General features: G+C 29.9%; 2 protein-coding genes across 2 annotated transcripts in view; both read right to left on the bottom strand.

Moving 5' to 3' along the window:
• The window catches only part of LOC103580580 (homeotic protein Sex combs reduced), a 127,820-nt gene that overhangs the window by 43,679 nt on the left and 61,189 nt on the right, over positions 1 to 22,952 (bottom strand). The window contains exon 3 of the transcript XR_008403428.1: positions 11,492 to 11,562. The gene's annotated coding sequence lies outside the window, so the exon portion shown is untranslated. The remainder of the gene's footprint in view (positions 1 to 11,491; positions 11,563 to 22,952) is intronic.
• On the bottom strand, positions 17,152 to 21,163 carry LOC103580029 (homeobox protein Hox-A5). Its single transcript, XM_014440484.2, has 2 exons — positions 19,136 to 21,163; positions 17,152 to 18,317 (listed from the first exon to the last, which is right to left on the bottom strand). Exons 1-2 carry the CDS (start codon positions 19,794 to 19,796, stop codon positions 17,815 to 17,817), a joined length of 1,164 nt encoding a protein of 387 aa, XP_014295970.1. The 5' UTR covers positions 19,797 to 21,163; the 3' UTR covers positions 17,152 to 17,814.

Genomic DNA, 22,952 nt, shown 5'->3' with positions numbered 1-22,952 from the left:
TCATTTTATTTTACACTACAATTTTAAACTATACACAGAAAAGTAGATTTTTTGGCGCAAAAAATTTTTGCTCGATCCTAAAAAATTTTTCGCATAACGAATTAAAAACAATATTTTTTTTGGGCAAAAACAAATTTCTCGCGTCAAGTAATTTTTTTCTTCTGTATAAGTACAGAAATTTAAAAAAAATGGTCTTTGATAGCAATCAGAGTAAATTTAGGGTAAGGGGGGGGGGGGCAAACGGGGAAAGGTACCCTCAAAATTTTATAAAAAAACATTTTATTTTAAAAATTTTTTTAAACGTTCAAAAATCAATTTTGTAAATAGAATTGAGCATTATTTTGAATGTTTTTTGTTGAACTTTTTCGAAAATCGAGTGTCAGTCAAAAAATGTTGATGGCTTTTGTTTTACGATGATAACCATTACAAAAATTTTTTCTTCTTTTGCATCAAATAATTGTGGAAAATGTAATTTCTCTTTATGGAAATTACTTACGAAAACATTGAAATTAATTAAATTTATTTAATATGCAGAAAATTTTTTTTTTTACCTTTTTTAGGGGGTACCCTATTTTGTTTGCAAAAGTGAAATTTTTTTTGTTTTAACGGCAACGGAAATTTTTTTTTATTAACTTTGAATATCATTGAAAACAAGAAGATTTAACGTATTTGAGTCCTTCAAAAGTCCTTAGTATTTCCATGAGTACCCCGTTTGCCCCCCCCCCCTTCCCTATATGCATTGTATTTTAATTTATCCGAGACTTTAAGCTCTATATACTTTGAAGTAATTTCGATATACCAAAAAAAAATTTAATCCACTGTAAGACTATGCATTGAATACTATTACAGTCTACAAAAAAATATTTTATATTTCTAACTACAAAAAATTTCCTAAAGAAACATAACATAAGCTGGAATTTGAAAACAAAAATATTTATTATGTGAAATTTTTCGGTACAATTTTTTAAAGTGTTGCAATCACTTTTTCATTAAAAGATATTAACAAAATTCAATGAATTTTTTGAGATTTTTCTGTAAATTTATCGTCTATATTTTTTTTTGTATTTTGATTTTTATGTGGGCATTCGAATATATTTCACTTCCTCTTACACGTTTTGGTATATGTTCTTACTTCTTTTGTCAATATTACTATTTACAGCGCCATAGTATAGAATAGAAGATATTAACATTCAAAAGAATATCAACTGTCGATAACATAATTTTTTTTAATATTAACTGTGGATCTTAAAAAATAAATTTTTTTTTTACAAAAATAATAGTCTGAGAATATTATATCATTTGACTGTATAAAAGTAACACTAAAAAAAAGTAATAATTAAACTACATTCATTTTGACGTGAGTGTTTGAGGTGTGCACTTTTGAATTTTCCAATTTTTTACTATTGCTGTTTTTAAAACTTTTTGAATGATATAAATAATAATGAACATTGAATAATATGTATTTATCAAATAAATTAAGAACAAAAATTTGTAAGCTATGTTGTGGAGTAGTCAGAATCATATCCGTTATTTACCGAGAAGTCATTACTATAATAATTATGGCCATCTAGCGGTGGTTTTCTCAAAAAACGTTGGGGCAACATGATTTTCCATGTTGCAGCAACATAAAAAGATCATGTTGTGAAAATATGAAATTTCATGTTGTATAATAACATGACATTTATGCAGCAACATGAAAAAGTCATGTTGTAGTAACTTGAAAAAATACTTTAATTATTTCTATGTTATTGACTAAAATCCAGAATTATTTAAATAAATTATTTACATAGTGATTGATTTGAAAGTTACAATTTTAGACATAGATCTAATTGTGATATCACAACTAAAGTCACATTAATACATATTAATATTTTGTACCTCAAATCTTATCTTATAATTAAAATATAGGACAAAAGTTCGCGGATACATATCCTTTTCTATAGTCGAATAAATATTTTAAATTAAGTGTCTCGTAGCAAGATAGTTTAACCCTTTTTTCATTAATAAACAAGGTACAATTGGAGGTAAACGTTATTTTTTTAATCCATGTAGCATGATTATTAACCTCGACATTCCACCCATGATAATGATGGTCAACCGCTATCGGCGATATTTGATACGCGACGAAGAAAACATCATTTGCTATACCATCTATTTTATAAATTTTGCCAAACTGAGGTGTGAGGTCCGTCATTCTCATTAATTTCTACCACTACCACTGTATTTACTTAATATCTATTTCTGTTGTACGCTGAGAAAAAATTTCTCTTCGGACAATTAAATTGGTTTTATTAGATTCTGTTAATCTAAAGTTTATTTGGGACAAATAAATTTTATTGCTTCAACATAGTCTATTTTGACATTTTTAATAAATTATTTAATAAACTCTATTTGGTTAACATTAATATTTCTCTAAAATACTAAAACTATTTGGTAAAGTCAAGGAAATATCTATTTGATAGACAATTAAATTATTTCGTAGTACCAACAAATCCAAATACTAGAGCAAAATATTATTATATTAACTCTACACTGTGAAAAATTCCCATTAAATTTTACTATGGGTGCATTGTAACCCCGGACCATAAGAAAACTGATACAAAATTTACAAGTGTCCCATAGTAAACGATGCTCATAGATCCCAATTGTGTCGTCTGCGCATACCGTTTACTATGGGATACTTGTAAATTTTGTAACAGTTTTCTTATAGTCCGGTGTTACATTGTACCCATAGTAAAATTTGTTGGAAATTTTTCACAGTGTAATAAATATTACTTAGTCACAAAAAAATACATTCATTTAGAATAAATATATATTTGTTCCAAGTTAATAAATATATATTTAAACCTAAGGATTATTGATTTAAGAATTGAGAATTTTATTTGATTGACATTAATTAGTTACGAATATTGAGAATTAAAAAAATTTTTAGTTGCAAATAGATATTAATCAAAAAAACAAATGATTCGAATTATTTTGAATTAAATTGAATGAGAAAATAATACATTCAAGTGTAAAGTAAAAAAACAAAAAAATTTATCTGAGACGTACTTTTTATTTTTGTATATCGAAAATAACTATTCAAGGAAACATTAAAGTCTTAATGTAATACAGGATATATTACAATCAAAAAAGGTAGTTGTTATTCTGTTGAATAACAGAGATGAACTCGTCTTATAAATGCTTCAAATTGGGAATATAAAAATTCTGAAATAAGTTTCTTGCCAGGGACACTACAACCCGACTAGAAATTTGAGTTAGGCAGTGGTGTGAACCGAATAAAGCATGCCGATTTCCAGACTTGCGCCAAATAAAGCAACCAAACTAGGTCGAGATCCCGAAGGTAATGCAGTCGCGAGGCCCTGCCTAATTTGTCTTCCTTCTTAGGCAGTGATTTAGAAACCATAGTTCGCATACGAGCCTTACGCTTATACATAGAAACTGGTAATAAATGGTCATGTATGACTGTAATGATCATATAATTTTGTTTAACTAAATTAATTTTTTTTTTTTATCGTTTAAAACTATTTTTGCCGGGCAGTTATCATCGGATATTCTAATTTAATGTTATTTTGACTTCCAATCAAATGAGAAATTTTTAATTCAAGGAAAAATGCGAAACTTATCAAGGACTTATATTGTGGGATTCAAACCCGAGACCCTACGCACGAAAGACCGACGTTTTAACTACTACGCTACACTACCGATTGTGGCTCCCAAGTTTATTTATGCTATTTAAATATTGTTCGGTACCAGTCAGAAATTCCAAGGATATACCTAATTTAGGCAATGACGAAGACTTTCCTAATAATAGCCAGATTTGACATACCTAACTTTAGCAAGCCTTCGATCATCGACAATCCGATTTTAGTCCGGAATTTCAATATTAGGCCTGAGTGTGACTTGCTACAGCTTTCCTAGTTTCATCTGACTTTGGCATACCAAACATCGGCAAACCTTAGGTTACCATTGCTACCTACCAGTCAGGAATTCCAATAGTACGCCGTACTTCGGTAATGCCATAGTGTTTCGTGATCACAGTCGAATCTTTAATTTTTTTGGCATGCCAATGTTCGTTTTGCCTCATAAAGATCTGATAAGATACGAATTAGGCTTACCTTAGTTAGACAAGCCTAGTTTGGGTCAAACTGATTCTTCGGCAAGCCTCACCAAAATTTCTAGTCGGGAAGCTGTGGGCGCGATCTAGTGGCGAGCACCGAACTACTCCCGCTGCTGCTGCCTAGCACCATAACTTCCTCTTCTCCATATTTTTTTTTTCTCCTAAAAAATTTTACTCTTGGTTTAAGTCTTGATGCTAGCCAAGAGCAGTGGAAGTAGCTCAGTGCTCGCCACTAGATCGCGTCCACAGCTTATACTGTTCTTGGTAAGAAACTTATTTCAGAATTTTTATATTCCCAACTTGAAGCATTTATGGAACTGTTTACACGCTGTAAATTAGCAGAGTGAAGATAATTCTTTTTTGATAGTTTTTTCTAGAGAATTTTTTTCTTAGTGAACGTTATGTGCTTTAATGCATAGATGTCAGATGGTGGAGTAAGAAAAAAGAATTTCTCTTTTTCATTACAAACCTCTTCACATTCTATTTTAGTTAAATTATTATCGAAATAACCAAAAAGTTATAGATCTGCCATTTTTAATTTATCTCTAATAGCTATGGTGACTAATAGATTTTTATAGCAAGCTGTCGTCACTGCTGGTATTTTACCAGCTTTTTTTTTTCAATTCATATCGCATACTCCAATGATGAATCAAAGGTCCGATACGATGTAAAAATCAACTATAATGATTCGTATTATGTGATTTAATAGTTAAACTACCAACAAATTTCAAATATAACGTGTCATATTTAGTAATAAGATCGTTTAACGCTACTGCATCGTAGCGAAGAAGATTCAGGGCAGTAAAGATGTCAAAAATTTGCCGTAATGCTTGGTACAAAGGCCATATTGTATTATCTCGGGGAACAAGATCACCAAACATCAAGTAAAGATATGAAACATGACATTTCCGACGCTGACATTTTCAGTATGTTGTTTATTTTTTATTGTTCAACCTTAATCGACGGTGGTATGTTTTCTGTTATTCGTATGGAAAGGTTTCCATTTTATAAGTAATTTGATGCTATGAAATGATTTGATCAACAATAACAATCTGGTAAACGATTTGTTTCATGACATAATTACCTGAGCCTTCATGTACCTCATTCCAGTTAAAATTTCAAGATAATTAAGTACTTGGTGTAAGATAATTTTGATTTTCCGAATTCTTGAATGAAAAAATTCTTAACTCGAGAACTTTTTTCTTGATTCAAATTAACTCTTTTTTTCTTTTCGTGCGGTCTCTGTCAAGCCTCGTGTTAGGAGATTTAATATCTGCTAGAAAATTTTACAGTCTGTTTTACTTAGCTCTGATTTCGTAGTTAATGGGTATTTATTTTTTAAACGGAAATATCATCAAAAATGACTAAAAATTATTCTTTTGGGAAATTCAAAGTTCAGTACTCTAATACATAAATTACAAGAACAAAAGTTTAGCACAGTATTTTTATAAATAATTATTATTATTTTAATTGAGAAAATACATCAATAATTATTTTATTCTTCTGCATTCATTTGAAATTCGATACTTTTTGTCTGCGAGGTTAATTCTTTTAATAAAGATATCATGTCAGTATTGTGAGATCACACAATAATGTGATGGACTTGAAGTATTCACCGATTCACTGATATGGAATGAAAAAGATCGAGCAAGAAATTCATATGATTAGGCTGTTTTATCTTTTGTTGCTACCGGTCTTGTGTCACTCTTTGTCTCATATCGACAACTGAACTCGACGGGAGGAACATAACCATTCTCATTAGAATTTCTAATAAGGTCGTCGAAAAGTGTAAAAAACATATCGAAACTCCCATGAATCACTTGTCCGAAAGCCTGTCACCTGAACACATGGATATGTTTTATTCTATACCTGAGAGTGGTTTTTACATCTCCACCCTAAACTTTATAGCTTCTCCTTTCAATATAATATACACAAATATATATATATATATATATATATATATATATATAAATGTATGTATATATATCAGAGAACCCTACTCGCATTATGGACGCAAAAAATAAATAATATCCATGAAAAAATTGCATTATTAATCTAAATGTTATTAAATTTAACGATCATGTATACAATACGTGGATGATTAAAAATATTATTCCATATCACATTAAAGAATTTGGAAAACGGTTGATCCTGTGGGTCAGCCCCAAAATTTCCCGTTATTTCCAAGATAAAAAGTCGAGTAAATAAACATGAATAATAATTAAAATGAAGAGTAAAAGAAGTTTTATATCGGATCATAACGTCGAAATATCTAAGGAAAATTCAAAGAACAATTTTTTTTTAACGTTTCGGGGACGGAATAAAAATTATACGGTGATTGCAAAAGACAAAATTTTAGTGTAATTTTTAAAACAATTGATTACATCATGTGCTAATCAAGAAAAATAAGGTGGATTGTTATTTTGAAATTCTTTCGTAAACATTATCTTTCGATTGAATCAATCAATTGAGGTAGTTCTTACGGCAACCGATGCGTTATGTCGAGTTTTAGACCTCATGAAGTTTTGGAATCGACTCATCAAATCATTTTAGAAAAATTTCAAAAAAAACCGTTTTTTATATCGAAATATATTTAATTTGACGTATATGGTCATAGACAACGAGTAACAACTACAGATTGAAACTAAAAGACAATCCAAGCAATACACTGGACTTTTCCCTAGAAACAAACATTTGCTATACGGAAACACTTTTCATACGCCAGATGAGGGAACAATCACGAGGAAAAAACGTGAAAGAACTTGAGAACCAAAAGCAAAGGTATTCAGTACAGTTTATTAAAAATGAAATAACTTATTCCTACGTACACTGTAAAAATTTTGATGGACCCGGTGTAGTGTAAATGCATCGGTGTAAAAATTTTGGTGTGAAAATTACACCGATCCCGTGTAATTTTGGAGGGCCCATTTTGCCCTGCCCCCTTCCCTTACATTTATACATTTACTCGTTTGGCGGGGTAAAAAATAAAAATCCAGATTGCTCAAATTTCACACGGGGTTCGGTGTAATTTTCACACCAAAATTTTTCCACCAATGCATTTACACCACACCGGGTCCATGAAATTTTTTACAGTGTACGCTGAAGGTATACATGTGAGCTCTCGTATGATCTTGTTTTCTTTAATCTCTCGACATGATTTTCTGTTAGCAAACTGAGTGATAGTCTACAGCTGATCGTATCATACTCGCGGTTATGACCCATACAAAGCCGCTGAGCTTCGAAATTTTCCCATAGATCGGTTGATGCCTGGTTAGCAATGATTGGCCAATAAATGGCTAACTATACTGGCTTGTGCATGATGAATTATTGGCAGCCGTCTCTTTGCTTATAAAAACGGCGCACAATTAACCGCCGTTAATTGCTAACGGTTTGATCGTGTGCTCTTGATACTAAGCTTTGGCCGATGATTGATTGTCACGATTGGCTAAAATGCTTGCGACTGCCATGCTTAGCATACTGGTATCATCCGACATTTAGCCGATCTTTGACCGATGCTTGAAAATTGGCAGCCATTTACGGCCCAGTAATGGGCTGATTCTTTTTCTTTGTATGGGTGCATCACCCCATTCTCCCACTCTCATCGTTTCACTTACTCTCTTTTTATGCACTCATGCACCCTCACCTCTACATCTATCCATACTCACACTCGATAGTATATTACACGCCAAGACAGGAAAGAAGGGCATTCCAACTCGCATGTGTAATTGTCGAGCCGAAGGCAAGGGTGGCAAACACACGAATTGAAATGTTCTCCGTGGTGTGTATACAATTTTTCACTAGATTTGTACCTAAAAGTTTAAATTTAAAGTGCTTATTTTTATCATTTATTTTTTCATGAAAGAATAAAACGATAACTTTCTCCTCTCTAAACAACCAGGAATTTAAACTTTCGGTGCAGGTATAGTGAAAAGTAATATGCATTTTTAGTATGGTTACTGTGTAACATCGTAAAAATCGTCAGAAAAATGGTACTCATAAGTGTACCTTCATCCTACATAGTAATGATTCCCATTCCTTCAAAAATAAGACTGATTACCATATGTAGAATATTAATCATTACCATACTCCCTACTTTCTTTTCAAAGCCTAAACTTTTCATTGTTGAAACTTGATATAATTAATCATTGGGTTTTTTCGGTTTGTTAAAATGCAGTTTTTCATGATCGCGATTTTTCCAGCGAAATTTTCAGAAAAATGTCACACTTCAGCTGAAAGTAAGGAGCAAAATTGTCATATTAAATAAATCTTTTTTCGTACCGTTTATTTTTAAAACTGTTGTTCATTATACCTGCATTGAAAGTTGAGTTTCTTAAACAAATGAAAAACATAAACGCATGCGCAATTCTTTCCGCAAATAAAAATGATACTAAACTTTCATATGGAGATCTGGTAAAGAATAATATACACACCAGAGAGTAAAAGAAGAAATAATACACATGTTTGTCACCTTCAACTTCATACACGGTGGTTTGAAAGACCTACTTTTCTCCCAAAGTGTGTAATATACTAATTCTTCAAACTCGAAAATGGTTAGAAGTTTCAAGATTACTCGTAGACTCAACTATTTTTCTCATGTTTTTTTATGAAAATCTACTGTCTCATTTCGTTAAATTTATAGATTTCCCCTTCAAACAAATTTTTATGATACACTTTTTATTTTGTCTGCTATCACATTTGTAAAATATTAATTATTAGTAATGTTAGCAGACAACAGAATGGTGTGTAAGTGAAGAGCTTATGTTGTCCAACATATGCATTTTGAATCTTTACCATCAATGGCCGGCAGAATAGAACTAGAAAACACCAGAAAATTATGAAATTTTAACAGTAGTAACTCGAATAATTTTCTTTTTGCAGTTTTCAATTTTTTATATTTTAAACTGCATACTTTTTTATGCTTGAAATTTTTCCAAAATAAATTATATTATTATTAACAGAAAAAAAAATTCCATTTTTTCTTATTGACAAAAGCTGATAGTTGTATCAGTATAACACTTGATTGCACTTCCAATCAATATCAAACAAAAAAAAAACTATTAATGATGTAAAACCATCTAATCTATTAACGGACACTTTATTTTATTCACACCAGTAATTTTTCAAGAGCTGTCACTATAAGCGTATATTCGATAGAAAAACACATTCCTCGTAAATTCAATTTTTTTTAACTTCGCTTCGATTCGCAATGGTATAATTATCGACAAATTACGAAATTGTTAAATATCTTTAAGAATTTCTGTCTATTATCAGTGTAAAATTCAAATCAATTGATATGTAAATATTTTATATATACTAAATGATTAAACTACTTTGAATAACACTTGCAGTAATAAGTTACGTTTTAGATGTGGCAGAATTTTAAGATAAAAAATTCTAGTAGATTTTGAGTCATATAAGAATGCAACTAAAAAATTTTTAAAAACGGCGGCTGCTGTATGGTCTAACTCTAAAACTTCCCACTGTTTTCGAGCTCCTTGAACTAGAATCAGGAGCATTACTTAGAGGATGCAAACAATTTTGTTAATGACGACGCAATTCCGTGTGGCTACTGGGCTAAAACTCACATCCTTCCGATTTCAAGGCCTTGATGCTATTTACTGCGCTGACCTAGGTATGTAATCGCGTAAATGTAAATAGTATATTCATTATGTTACTAGAGCATAACTGATAAAGAAAAAAAATTCTCTGATGCAAAGATTGTTGTACTCTTTATATAAATTTAGATTATTATTCTGTACTCGGAAAGAAAATTATAGGAATGGTTACTCTAATTTTGTGAAATTTCATCCTATTCCAGTATAGGAATGACGACCACAAATTATTGGAGCAATTCCTATAATTATGGGAATCATACCTATACCATTATGGGAATGGTTTCTATGATTATAGGAATGGTTCCTATAATATTATAGGAACCATTCCCATAATATTATAGGAATGGTTCCCATGATATTATAGAAATGGTTCCCATATTGGTATAGAAACTATTCCTATAATATTATCGGAATGGTTCCCATATTAGTATAGGAACAATTCCTATAATATTATGGGAATAGTTCCTATAATATTATAGGAATGGTTTCTATAATTTATAGGAATCGTTCTTATATATGATGGGAATGATTCCCATAATATTAAAGGAACCATTACTATAATACATAGGAATACTTCTTACAATTTTCTTTCCATGTACTCTGTTTAATTTTTGGTCGATCAATAAAATTTTAACCATAATCTGGTGTCGCAATTTTCAGCACTCGTAAACGTTGAACATGGGTCATTAGCGGCCACCACTTATTTAACTGCTATTCTGTAAGAAAAAATTTTAATAAATTCATAGATTTTCTTTGAACTTCTAACTATGTAGTAAAGGTGTTGCCAACCCTGAAAATTCCTTTTTCAATAAACATTTTTATGAAAATTCGGAGGCATGTAGGTTATTTACAGTTCAATATTTGGACACAAACGACCCATGTTCAACCGATAAGGGTTAAAAAGGGATTGGAAATTTTTATACGGTCAAATGAGTTATTCAATTATAACCCCATAGTATTTGAAGCAAATAAAAAAAAAATTCTTTTCGAGACTTTAACAATAACATTTATAACTTTTAGCTCGATGAACAAGCGAGAATGCAACCCTGCTGGGATCCTACCCTGGTGGATTCGAAATACAGTAAATTATGGTAATTACCGTTATTTACGGTAATCGGAAGAATTACCACAATTTAAGGTGTTTGAGGTAAAACCCGGTACTTACGGTAAAGTTGCGGTACTTTACGACTAAAACGGTATTTCTATGGAGAACTCGCAGTCAGAGAACGGAAAGTTGCCGGAAATTTACAGTAAACGAGCGCTAATTTAACGTAAAATTGCGGCAGGCCTGTGATATTTTACCGTAAAGTGAAGTATCGCACTGTAATAACTGTAAAATATATTACCGTGCTAACAGTAAAAATGCCCCAAATAACGGAAATTACCGTATTCTAGTGTAAACTGCCGTAAATTGCGACAAATTTGCCGTAGAAATACCGTATTTTAGGGTAAATTACGGCAAAATATGTTATTCCCGTAATTCGGATCCACCAAGGTAATACACAACTTTCTAATTAATAAAACTATCTTAATGAGGAACTCGTCAGAGTTTTCGGATCAAGGCAAACCTTATGTCAATCTGAAAAGGTTCTCATAGTGCTTCAGCCAAATCAGAAATCGTTCTAGTCGGGAGGGCCTTACATCCAAACATTAATTTTGACAAGAAACGACTTTTTTTCTTCGTGCAATCGATACCATAGATTTTTGTTGTTGTTGTGTTAAATACTCAGACAATTTAACGGAATGTTTTACTTACCCATTTTAATTACGAGCTCAAATTCACTCTTGTAGACAGTTGACAGTTTACCACACTCGTTGCACTATAAACTATTGAAAAATAAGTTATATAAATCTAATGATTCTGCAAGCCGGCCTCACGACTTAAGTTTTTAAAATTCAGAGAACTTGTAAACATTCTTATAGGAATCGTTCCCATAATATTATAGGAATGGTTCCTACGATAGTATAGTAACTATTCCTATAATATTATAGGAATCGTTTTCATACTATTATGGGAACCATTCCTATAATATTATAGGAATGGCTTCAATAATTTATAGGAATCTTCCTATATATTATGGGAATGATTCCCATAATATTATCGGAAGTATTTCCATAAATTATAAGAATGGTTCCTATAACTATAGGAACCATTCCCATAATTATATGAACTATTCCTTTAATTATGGGTAACATTCCTACAATTATAGGAACTGCTCCCATAATTTATGGTCGTCATTCCTATACTGATATAGGATGCAATTTCACAAAATTAGAGGAACCATTCCCATAATTTTCTTTCCGAGTAGGAAATAAATATTCAAGGGATAAGTTAATTCTTGATAATTTAGTTACAATTCGTGTCAGAGAGTTGGATGAAAATAAAAAATAAATTAAATGTTCATAAAAAAAAGAATGCTTGGGTTATCAGTGATCAACTCCAATTTTTTTTCTCAATACGTAAAAATGATTTTGGCCATAAATTTATCGAATCTAACCGAATAATTGATAAAACATAATTCACTAGTTTTTGCGATGACATCAAAAAATTGGAAGTCTCGTAGACATGAAATTATTTCTTAATTATAGTCTCTTTTTTCAAAAAATATTGTTTTTTCTAAAATTTGTAATAACAATATAACATAATAATGTATGAATGGCATAGAAACATTCAATTTGAGACAAGAGCTAAGACATGTACTGAGAAAAGCAATACATCTCCGTGAACCAACAATGATGAATAACTGAAGCAATGGGAAACTATCTGTCAAGCACAATATCGACCCTCACCCTTGCCGTTCAGCCCCTGATGCTCCAACTCCTCTTTTAAACTAGTATACCTTTCTTGTATATTTGAAGAACGATGTAGCGTTTTTATTTTTCTTTTACATATTTCGAAAGCTATACATGTTTATTTTTTATTTACTCATCTTATTACTTTCATTTTATTTATACTCATCACTGAATTTTTGTTCATGATTTTTTTTTAATGTTTGCGTTATTATTCCATTTTAATTGTCGTTAATACGGTAGTCGATGCATGGAGAAATTATTCTTGCATAAAATACTGTGGTGTCATAGTAATGCCAAAGCATGTTGGCCATCTGACGGAAAGTAAAATAAACTCAAGCAAAAATTTCTATGGCTATAATAAAATTTAGAATAGTTACAGCAATTTTTTAATATAATCGTTGTAAATTTTACTATGACCATAAATATTTTTGCAGTACATTAATTTCGATTTCTGACAGATTTCATACATGGTCTGGCATTACTATGTCACCATAGTATTTCAAACAAGAATTATTTATCCGCGTGCAGAATAATCGCAGAGAAAAGATGACCGTAATGATTATATTATTATTTTAATCAGTTTTTAAATTTTCTCTTTTAGTTTAATTTCTATTATCAAAATTTTTTTATATATCCCGCCTTTTTCTCTTAGATAATCTGAAATAATGAATAATCATGGTTTTAGACATAGAACGGGCATTAAAAATAAACTCATGAAATTGAACAATAACTGTAATTGTCTCTCACAAAATAAATATTAGCGCCCTCGAATGTGTTCAATTATTTTATGTAAAAAAGAGCGATAATGTCAGCATCAAAATGCTTCAATATTAATTGTATTTTATAAAAATTATTTAATTATAAATAGTTATGTCAAGGATAACCTGAATACCTTGAATTTGAACCAGCTCTATTGAAACTGTAATAATTCCAATGCAGCATAGAAGTCATTCCCATATGAGCATGGTTCTCGTAACCATTTACAATTGAAAAAATTACTATGACAAATGAATAATATCATGATACGTAGTATGATTACCATGTTGCATAGTGTGATTTCCACGCTACACGGTAAAAATTAGCATACTGCGTGGTAATTCTTACACATGTTACATAGTTTGATAACAATACGACACAGTAATGATTACCATGTTACATAGTATAAATACCATGTTGAATAGTGTTATTAACTTGCTACATAGTAATGATTACTATGTTGCACAGTATGATTACCATACTACATAGTATGATTGTCATGCTACTTGGCAACGGTAACCATGCTACATGGTAATTATTTCCGTGTCATATGGTAATGATTACCACGTTACATTGAAGAAAACGCTATTCGCTTCCTTTCGTGTAATAAAATAAAGACATTAATACTGGTTAAAAAAAATCAAAAACTGAAAATACATACACAAGAAAATGATTTAAGTTCTCATTTGTGTAGTCATTGAAATATCAAAATTAATTATATACTTTATTCGACAGTTATTACAAATACAAATATATATGTCATATACTTCTAGATGTTAATAAACATCATTTAACGATATAACTACAAAATAGACTAGTTATCTCTTATTCTATAAAACTATTTAAATATAAAATTTTTCACATACACGATTTTGATTGGATTTAAATATAAATAATGTATTTACAGAATACTGATAATTTTTCGGTGCAAGTTTCAATCTATATATATATATATATGTATATATATATATATATATATATATATATATATATATATATATACATATATATATATATATATATTAGGGTGGTCATTAAAAATTCAATTTTCTCAGGCGCCCCATAAAAAACTTCTTTCTAGTAAAAAAAAAAACGTGGAGAATTTAGTTTTTTCGTTCTAAGTAAAAAAAAACACGTGCCGAAGGACGATCAAAGTTCATTTTTCGATACAGTCGCGGTTTTTTTAAATATCTCATGAAATTTGCAGATTCTAGAAAAACACCATAGAAATAATTTTGTAGGAAATTAAATTCTTGACAAAAAAGGTCATGTTCATTTTTTCTAAAAAATGTGTATTTATGAAGATATTTTGAAAAACCTTTTTTCAGATCTGATGAATTGAGCGTTTTAAGGATTACAAACTCTGAAAATAACATTTTTCTAAGTATACAGAAACTGTAACAAGCAATAATAATTGATATGTTACGAGCTACAAAGTTGTCTATATTTATGAAAACACGTTATTTTTAACATTCGTTATCCTTAAAATACCCAATTGATAAGATCTAAAAAAGTTTTTTTAAAATATCTTCATAAATACCCGTTTTATAAAAAAAATGAACATGACTTTTTTTGTCAAGAATTTAATTTCCTACAAAATTGTTCCTATGGTTTTTTCCTTTAATCTGCATATTTGTTAAAAACCGCGATTGTATCGAAAAATGAACTTTGACTGTCTTTCGGCACGTGTTATTTTTAAAAACGAAAAAACTAAATTCCCCACGTATTTTCACTAAAAAAAAGCTTTCTATGGGGCGTCGGAAAAAATTTAATTTTTAACGACCATCCTAATATATATATATAAGCGTTGATGTATTAGATAGAGTTGGTTATAATATACATTTATGATTATTTATACTAATTAAAAGTAGTAGGAACTATTTTATACAGCAAAATCAGTCAGTTTATGATCATTTATGAGCATTTCTTAAAATTACTCTTTGATCCATACAAATAATAGGCCATACTGTACATAAAACATTAATAGTATATTACACACCAAGTGAGAAAAGTAGGATATTCCAACCCACGAGCGTAATTGTCTATCTGAGCCAAAGCAAGGGTGGCACACACGTGAATTAGGACGTCCTATCTTTTTTTATGGTGCGTATATAATTTTTCACCAAATCTGCACCTGCAAGTGTAAATTTTTCCCTCTGTGGGAAGAATGGCGCATGCGCTAATTTTTATCATTTGTTCTCTCATGAAAAAATAATATGACTTACTTCCCTCTAAACGGAGCAAGAATTTTAACTTTCGGTGCAGGTATGGTGGAACACACTATTAATCACTATTAAAACATTGTATGGAGTAGAATGAATACAAAATATTACGAAATTCAAAAGTTAACTTCGAATAAAAATACGTTTGTAATGTAAACTGAATAGGATAAGACTAAATATACGAATTCGCTTCGTTTGTTGTATCTCTATGATACATGAGATAGAATAAAATAGGATTCAAATTACCTTCAGTTCTTTGAAAATATCAATATCTTTAAAAATTTCGTGTAAATAATTTTAAATTAATAGTATATTTCTATTTTCTCTCGTAACTTTCAAGACTAATTGCCTGGCTACTCTAACTCGATTAAAAATTTTTTCCGAAAAATTAATAAGTGTGGTTATTTTTTTTTATAATGTATAATATATTATGTATATATGTTTCTTTATATTATTCACTCGCCTAAATTGAAAAATAATGATCAATTTTAGTATTGATCCGAATAATAAATATAAAAATACTCTTCAAATAATATTGTGACTAAACTAGAAGGATTATGTCATTTAAATTGGCACAGCTGCGCAATAGATTTCAAACTACCTTTAAAAAATTTCTTTTTCTTTTATTGCATTCTTAAATTTAAGATCTTATTATTACTCGCTCAAAATTTTTGGTTTGCTAAAAATTTTTTTTTTCGACGCTCTAAGTCTTAATTGTATTGCAAATTACGTTTTTTGAATGAATTTAATTTTGATTAAATTATCGAAATTTTTCATATTTTTGCACATTTAAAAACAAACTTTGGAAACAATCTCGATCCCATTTTATCTGATTAAGGAAATAAATTTAAATTGAACTATCGAGTCTACTCAGAAGATCAGACAACTTCATGATTCCTTGAGTTGTTTTCAGGTACATATTTATACATACATAAAAGAATGTCATAAAAGTCGATGTTCAGTGCTAATTAGATTTATAAAAAATAATTTATATTAAAAAACAAAAAAATTTTAAAAATTGTAATACTCTAATTCAAAGTTCTACAGGCTACTCATATTATTTTTACAGAAATAAATCAAGTATGCACGGAGAAGAAAAATTGCTAGCTGCTACAAAAAAAATCACTAGCCGCGAACGATTAATATTTTCTGTGTGGTTTCAAAAAATGAAATTCAAGCCCTTAATACGATAAAATAATCACATACATCAAATTTTTTAGAGTCAAGATCGTTAGGAATTCAAAATTTCACGCGTAACAAAAATAAAAATAAATCTATTATCATTTATGATTTTTAAAATCAGCCTTGATTTTTTTTTGTGCAGTTCTACTAGTAAGGGTTGAGCTCAAATATTACATTGATGTTTAGATAGAAAATCAAAAAATGATAGGGTCGTCCTCTCGAACTCCGAATTAAAAGCTTGTATTTCCACAAATTTATATTTTATCGTTAATAAATAATTTTCAGAGAACGAAAGCAAACACCACGACAAAAAAATTACTTTTAGAATGTTGTATTTTCTTCTCAAGAAATTTTGCTATGGAAAACTTTCAGTCTAGTTTATTTTTAGTGCAAAAATTGGAAAATTTTATTAAAAATCATGTTTTTATTTGAAGAAATATGAGTTCAGTTCGAAAAATGCTAATCTTATCTTTTTTTTTTTGGAATACTGTAAATAAATTAGGTTTTTCTTCTGTTAAAAAAATATAAATATAAAAATTAGAAAAAATTTTTGCACCAATAAAAGTTTTTCTTTACAATGAATTGAAATTTCTCATTGGTATTGATAAAAACTTATAATATATTAATTTTTTCGAGAGCTACATCTACAAACTATTAAGCATTTCAACTTTATTATCTTGTTGTGTAAATAAGTATTTATGAAGACAAACATCGATAAGTAGCTTAAGAGCTTACTGAAACTATGATTTCCAATAAGCCGAGAATTTCACAAATAATTATAGAAAACATTTCTTATTTGAAATGATTTGTTCATAAACACAATTTGCTTAGGGTAAATATTATATTATGACTTTCTTCTCATTATTGTTTATGCGAGAACGAAGAAAAGAAAAGAAAAATTTAAGTCAGACAGAAATTACGATGTTATTCTGTGCAATTTTAAACGTAAAGAAACGGGTCTTAAATACCTGACGTAGAATGGCTATTCGAACCGTTTAGTCATAAATTATAATGGTTATTTTCAAGCAGCTGCCTATATAGATATATATATATATATATATATATATATATATATATATATATATATACCTAGTGTTACCATCTATTTAGAATTTGAAGTTCAGTTTCAACTGAGCTTCTCCGTATAAGAATGCATGCCACGATAAGGAAAGTGATCTTGACTTGGGTATAAATGTTCTTGCGAATATTGATGATAACTTAGGTAAGCAGAATGCAATTGATGCTGTTGCTGCTGATGGATGTTAATCGACGGTGATGGAACAGAATTTAAACTATGGTTAGACGTGTTATTATGAAACATCGATGTTGTGGAATTAACTGACGTCATCATCGGAAGCTTCTCTGGTTCACGTTGTTTTGGAGACGGAATTTCATCGCTAAAACTGGTGTCTAAACCAAATCCTCCAGTCTTGCCGTCTTTTTTGGCCTTCATTCTTCTGTTTTGGAACCAAATTTTAATTTGCCTTTCTGTGAGACTCAAAGAATTCGCTATTTCGATTCTTCTACGCCTGGTTAAGTATTTATTGAAATGAAATTCTTTTTCTAATTCCAATGTTTGAAAACGAGTGTAGGTTTGTCTGGTACGTTTTTGGCCCATCGCACTGCCGTCTATGAAGAACAAATGATAGTTAAGTTAAAAAAACATGGAATTTTAATGCACCTAAAGATCGGAACGTTTTTTTGCGCAATGAAAATGATAAAAAGTCATGTAATTTGATTGCTTAAGGGTTAGTTCTAGAGGTTGGGGTGGCCTAAGATTTTCGGCTGACTTACCAGCGTCTATATGTGAATTATTTTAGAAATCTAGTCATCCAGTAGATGTCTTACTTTCATTTCTTTGTTTTGCGAAAATCGTTTAAATTTTCAGGTACATGAATTTTCCAAAAATTTCGATAATATGGGGTTAAAGGGGCAATACGGGGGGGGGTGGTACTAGAAAAATTTAATAAAAAAACTTAGTTTTTTAAAGTCGAAAAATATTAATGACGTTTGTTTTATAATAAAAACTTTTTTTTATCCTTTGCATCCTATAATTATACAAAATGTACTTTTTCTTTATGTAAATTACTTCAAAAAAAAAATTTAATTCAATCAAATTTATTTAATATTCAGGAATTTTCTTGTTTTCACTTTTTTTAAGGGTGTACCCCATTTTGCCCACATAAAATGAAAATTTTTTTTTAACAGCAGCTAAAAATTTTTCTTTTTCACTATAATGTCATTAAAAAAAAAAAAAAAAAAATATTCCACGTATTTGAGTTCCCGAAAATTTAGTATTTCCTTAAATACTCCGTTTTGCCTCTCCCAACGCTAAATATACAATAATGTTATTTAAAATGGAATAAAAAAGGAAGACAATCAAATAATTTAGAACAGAATAGAAATTGGAAGGACATAATTAAGAAGAAAATAAAACGACTTATTACCAGCATAATTAGACTTCATCCAAGGATAATCAACTGGTTGATGCAGAACTGATTTGGCATCTTCTGGGGAGTGGGCAATATCCGATTCGTCATATTTATCATCTTCATCCGATTCGTACTCCATTTTTGTAGTTTTAAAATCGTTTGAATTGGGAACAGATCTATTTAAAGATGCACCACAATTTCCGGTATTACTCCGCAGCATAGAATAATTGCACTCCTTGTATTTTTCTTCAGATTCTAGTAATTTTGGTGGCAACTCAAATTTTTCCCGAGATGCAGTACTCATATCGACATTTCTTAATGGAGAATTCTGATCTGAAGATGATGGAGTATAGGGAGGAGTTGTTCCTTGAATGTATGAAGCTGTCTGCAGTTCAGGATTTGGTTTATTATCTGAACTACTGTATATTTCACTAACTGCTTCTTTCCCATGTCGCAAAATTGTCTCTAGAAAGCTGGTAGGAGGAGATACATTCGAACTAGTATTATTATTGTTCACACCATAACTTAATGAGCTTTGTTGCTGGTGATTATGATATAGAGGCACTTGCTGACACGTTGACGTAGAATGGATTGACCCAGTGTTGCATACATCAGTAAATTGAGGATAAGGCCAATATGCAGGTTCACTATTTGAATAATAAGCTGAGCTCGTCATTTTCGTCACAAAAATATAAACTAAATATTAACTTTCAACCACAAAACGACACCGCACTATTTTTTTAAATTTACTGATCGCACTCTTAATTATTTTACAACGTAATATTATAAACTAAACACTCATATTATGAAATCCAGTGATATCTGGCACGTTTGTCTGCTTCTAAACGCGTTTGTAGCAACAAGAAATGTACCGAGCCAACCGGTAGTGAGGCGAAATGATTTGTGCAGCTCAGTGACGATTTCGTTGGCCAGCCGAGGGGGGATGGGGCTACAGAATGAATACAATAAGGTACAGGGGTTGACGCGCGTGCCAATGGTCCCCTGAAAACTTTCTCCAGTTTATTGTAGAAAAGGTCGCCAAAGTGGAGGGGAGAAAAGACTATCCCCCATGCTGTGTGCCCCGCCAAGTTATAGGTTTTGAGGGTGACACTATCAGCTGCCTTAAGTGCAGAAATATATATTGGTAGAATATACGGTAGCTATAGTCGATATTTTTGCATCAATATTCTGAACTTCCATTTTATTCCCTTTCTCAACAAAAAGCGGCTCACAAACAATTTAATTCAGTAATGCATTAAATTCAATACTATAATCATATTATATATTATATACAATGTGTCGTATGAAATTCAATACAAATATAATTATTTATCATCAACGCAAAGGTATTTCTGTTGCAGTGGGATTAAAGAAAACAATTATAGAAATTATATACGAATAAACAATTAGAAAAGTAAACGTTATGTTAATTTTGAAAGTGTATTCATTGATATATGTATCGTAGTATACATAATGAATGGGACAAAGATATTTCAGGTTTTTGAACAAAGTAAACAAAGCACGTGGTAAAGCTAGATATAGGCAGTCTTGCAAGTGACGTCTCTCTCTAGAACTTCAGTAGTGTCAATTAATCAACCCCCTCTACGCTTTCATTCCCTTCTTCATCGACGATTTCTCACGTATAATACATACACATGCATTTTGTACGACTGTTGCCTTGCCTTTTATACTATTTTTTCGTACATTTTTCATGTATTTTTGACCATTCCATTTATTCATTTTAATATATAGTTATAAAAAAACGTCTCTCAATAATTTAATACCTACCTCGGGAGATTAAAAGAAAATAATACCGTATTATCTACTCATTATTTTTAAGAAGCATTAACTGACTATGTTTACTATTGGTTATACTCGTATTTCAGCTTATATAAGAGTAAGGTGTCTGACCAAAAACAAAAATAATTACAATAATAACAGATCAAGTAAGTACAGGCAGTGGACTTAAAATATGAAACAAAAAAAGTATTTTAATACTAAATCTAAACAAGCTGTAGAACAACTCTTATTAATATCGGTAAATTATGGCAATAACTATTATGAGCTTAATGAAAAAAAATGTAGATATATTATGTAGTTTTTTTTTTTCAGAAATCATGTTGACTTAATATATTTTGTCATTAAGTTATTATTACTTTAAACACTTTTTCACGAATAATTCATTTATTTTATTATGACAAAATATATTCAATTGATGGTATAATTATTAAGAGTTCGCAAATCGCGTTTGGATTGAATCGAATCGAATACAATTATTTGATTCTAATCCAAAAATCTTGATGAGCTTTAAAATATTTAAGTTATCCTGTGTAAAAATATTTGGCGGAAAATGTACCGAAAAAAAAAATGAAATGGCTAGATCTGGCCGAAATTACAACGAAATTTTATTGTTCTTGAAAAACATGCCGAAAATTGAGTCAGTCTATTTTCGGTTTTGTTTAGGCCTAAGTATCAGCCATTTTTCGGCCTAGCTAGTTTTCGTCCTTGTGTTCACTCTCTGGGCCGATTTCTGGCCGAAAATAAATTTTAATAATACTTTGGCTTGAAATTATTTTATCCAAAAATGGTGAACTAAGTTTTCTAAAGTAACCAAAAGTAATTATTTTGTAAATTACTTCAATTCGATTCGATACAAGTAATTCGAAAGTTGGACCTATTCGCAAACCTCTAATAATTGTGACTAGTCAAAATATCATGGAGACATAGTTTTTTCATGTAAAAAAAAAATTTATTTTTAGGATGGCGAAAAAAAATGTCTGTAGCACTAAAACCGTATTTTTTTGACTGAGCACAATTCTTTTAAGTGAATAATCTATCGTTAGATAAATTTTCAACAATTAAAGCGAGTTATTGAAAATTTTTGTTATGTTATTTTTTATTTATTTATTTTTTTTTTTTTCATAAAAGCTCTAAACATGAAATAAAAAGCAGAAATCAAGGCATCACCCTATGATTCCGTCATCTCAGCTTAATCATTTAAATTCTCGTTCGTTTGGGAGAAAAACGTGGGCAAATTTTCCATTCATCATGTAAGTGCAATAAAGAAAGTGCCGTTTACCCGAGTGCGAAAGAGAGAAGAAAAATAGAACGTTATTAAGGTAAGTTTTTAACGTTGTTGGATAATATCTTTATTAATATAATGAATTAAAAAAACTAAACATTTAGAGAAACAAAAATACTAAATGTATATTTATGTATACATTGTATATATAAATATAGATACGATCCTAATAATTTAAACGTAAGCCGCAAACTATCCAAAAATAGTTAAGGCAGCTCTATGAACAAATGATTAATGACACTAGTATATGTATGTATTATATGATGCCTAGACGGGAAATAATATATATTATATAGAAAATTGTCGTCCATTCAAAATGATAGAGACGTGCAAGTAAACAGGGATGAAAAATATATACACATAGATATTGTATATAATTGTATTATTATAATTGAATATAAATTCATGTCAATGTAACATTTAATAGTTTATTTTCGGTAGTATAACGTATTTTTTGTAACATATTGTTATTTTTATTTTTGCACAGAAATAACAGTTTTAGAAAAATTATAAAATAAACCTGTGAAATTTACTGATTATATTATCTGTAACATTTACAGAGAATGTGTTTTATAGAAATTAATTATTAATAAATGCTATTTTCACAAAGAAAAAAGTGTAACACTACATAGTAAAAAATTCCCGGTTGAAAAACTAGATATGTTTCAAAATAAATGATAAAATCATACACTTTTTATTAAATTTAGATATCTAAATTGCATTTATTTTATATGAGAATTTAACCGGTTT

Source organism: Microplitis demolitor, chromosome 3 (assembly GCF_026212275.2).
Source record: "Microplitis demolitor isolate Queensland-Clemson2020A chromosome 3, iyMicDemo2.1a, whole genome shotgun sequence".
Lineage (NCBI taxonomy): Eukaryota > Metazoa > Arthropoda > Insecta > Hymenoptera > Braconidae > Microplitis > Microplitis demolitor.
This window is presented reverse-complemented; position numbering and strand designations above follow the sequence as displayed.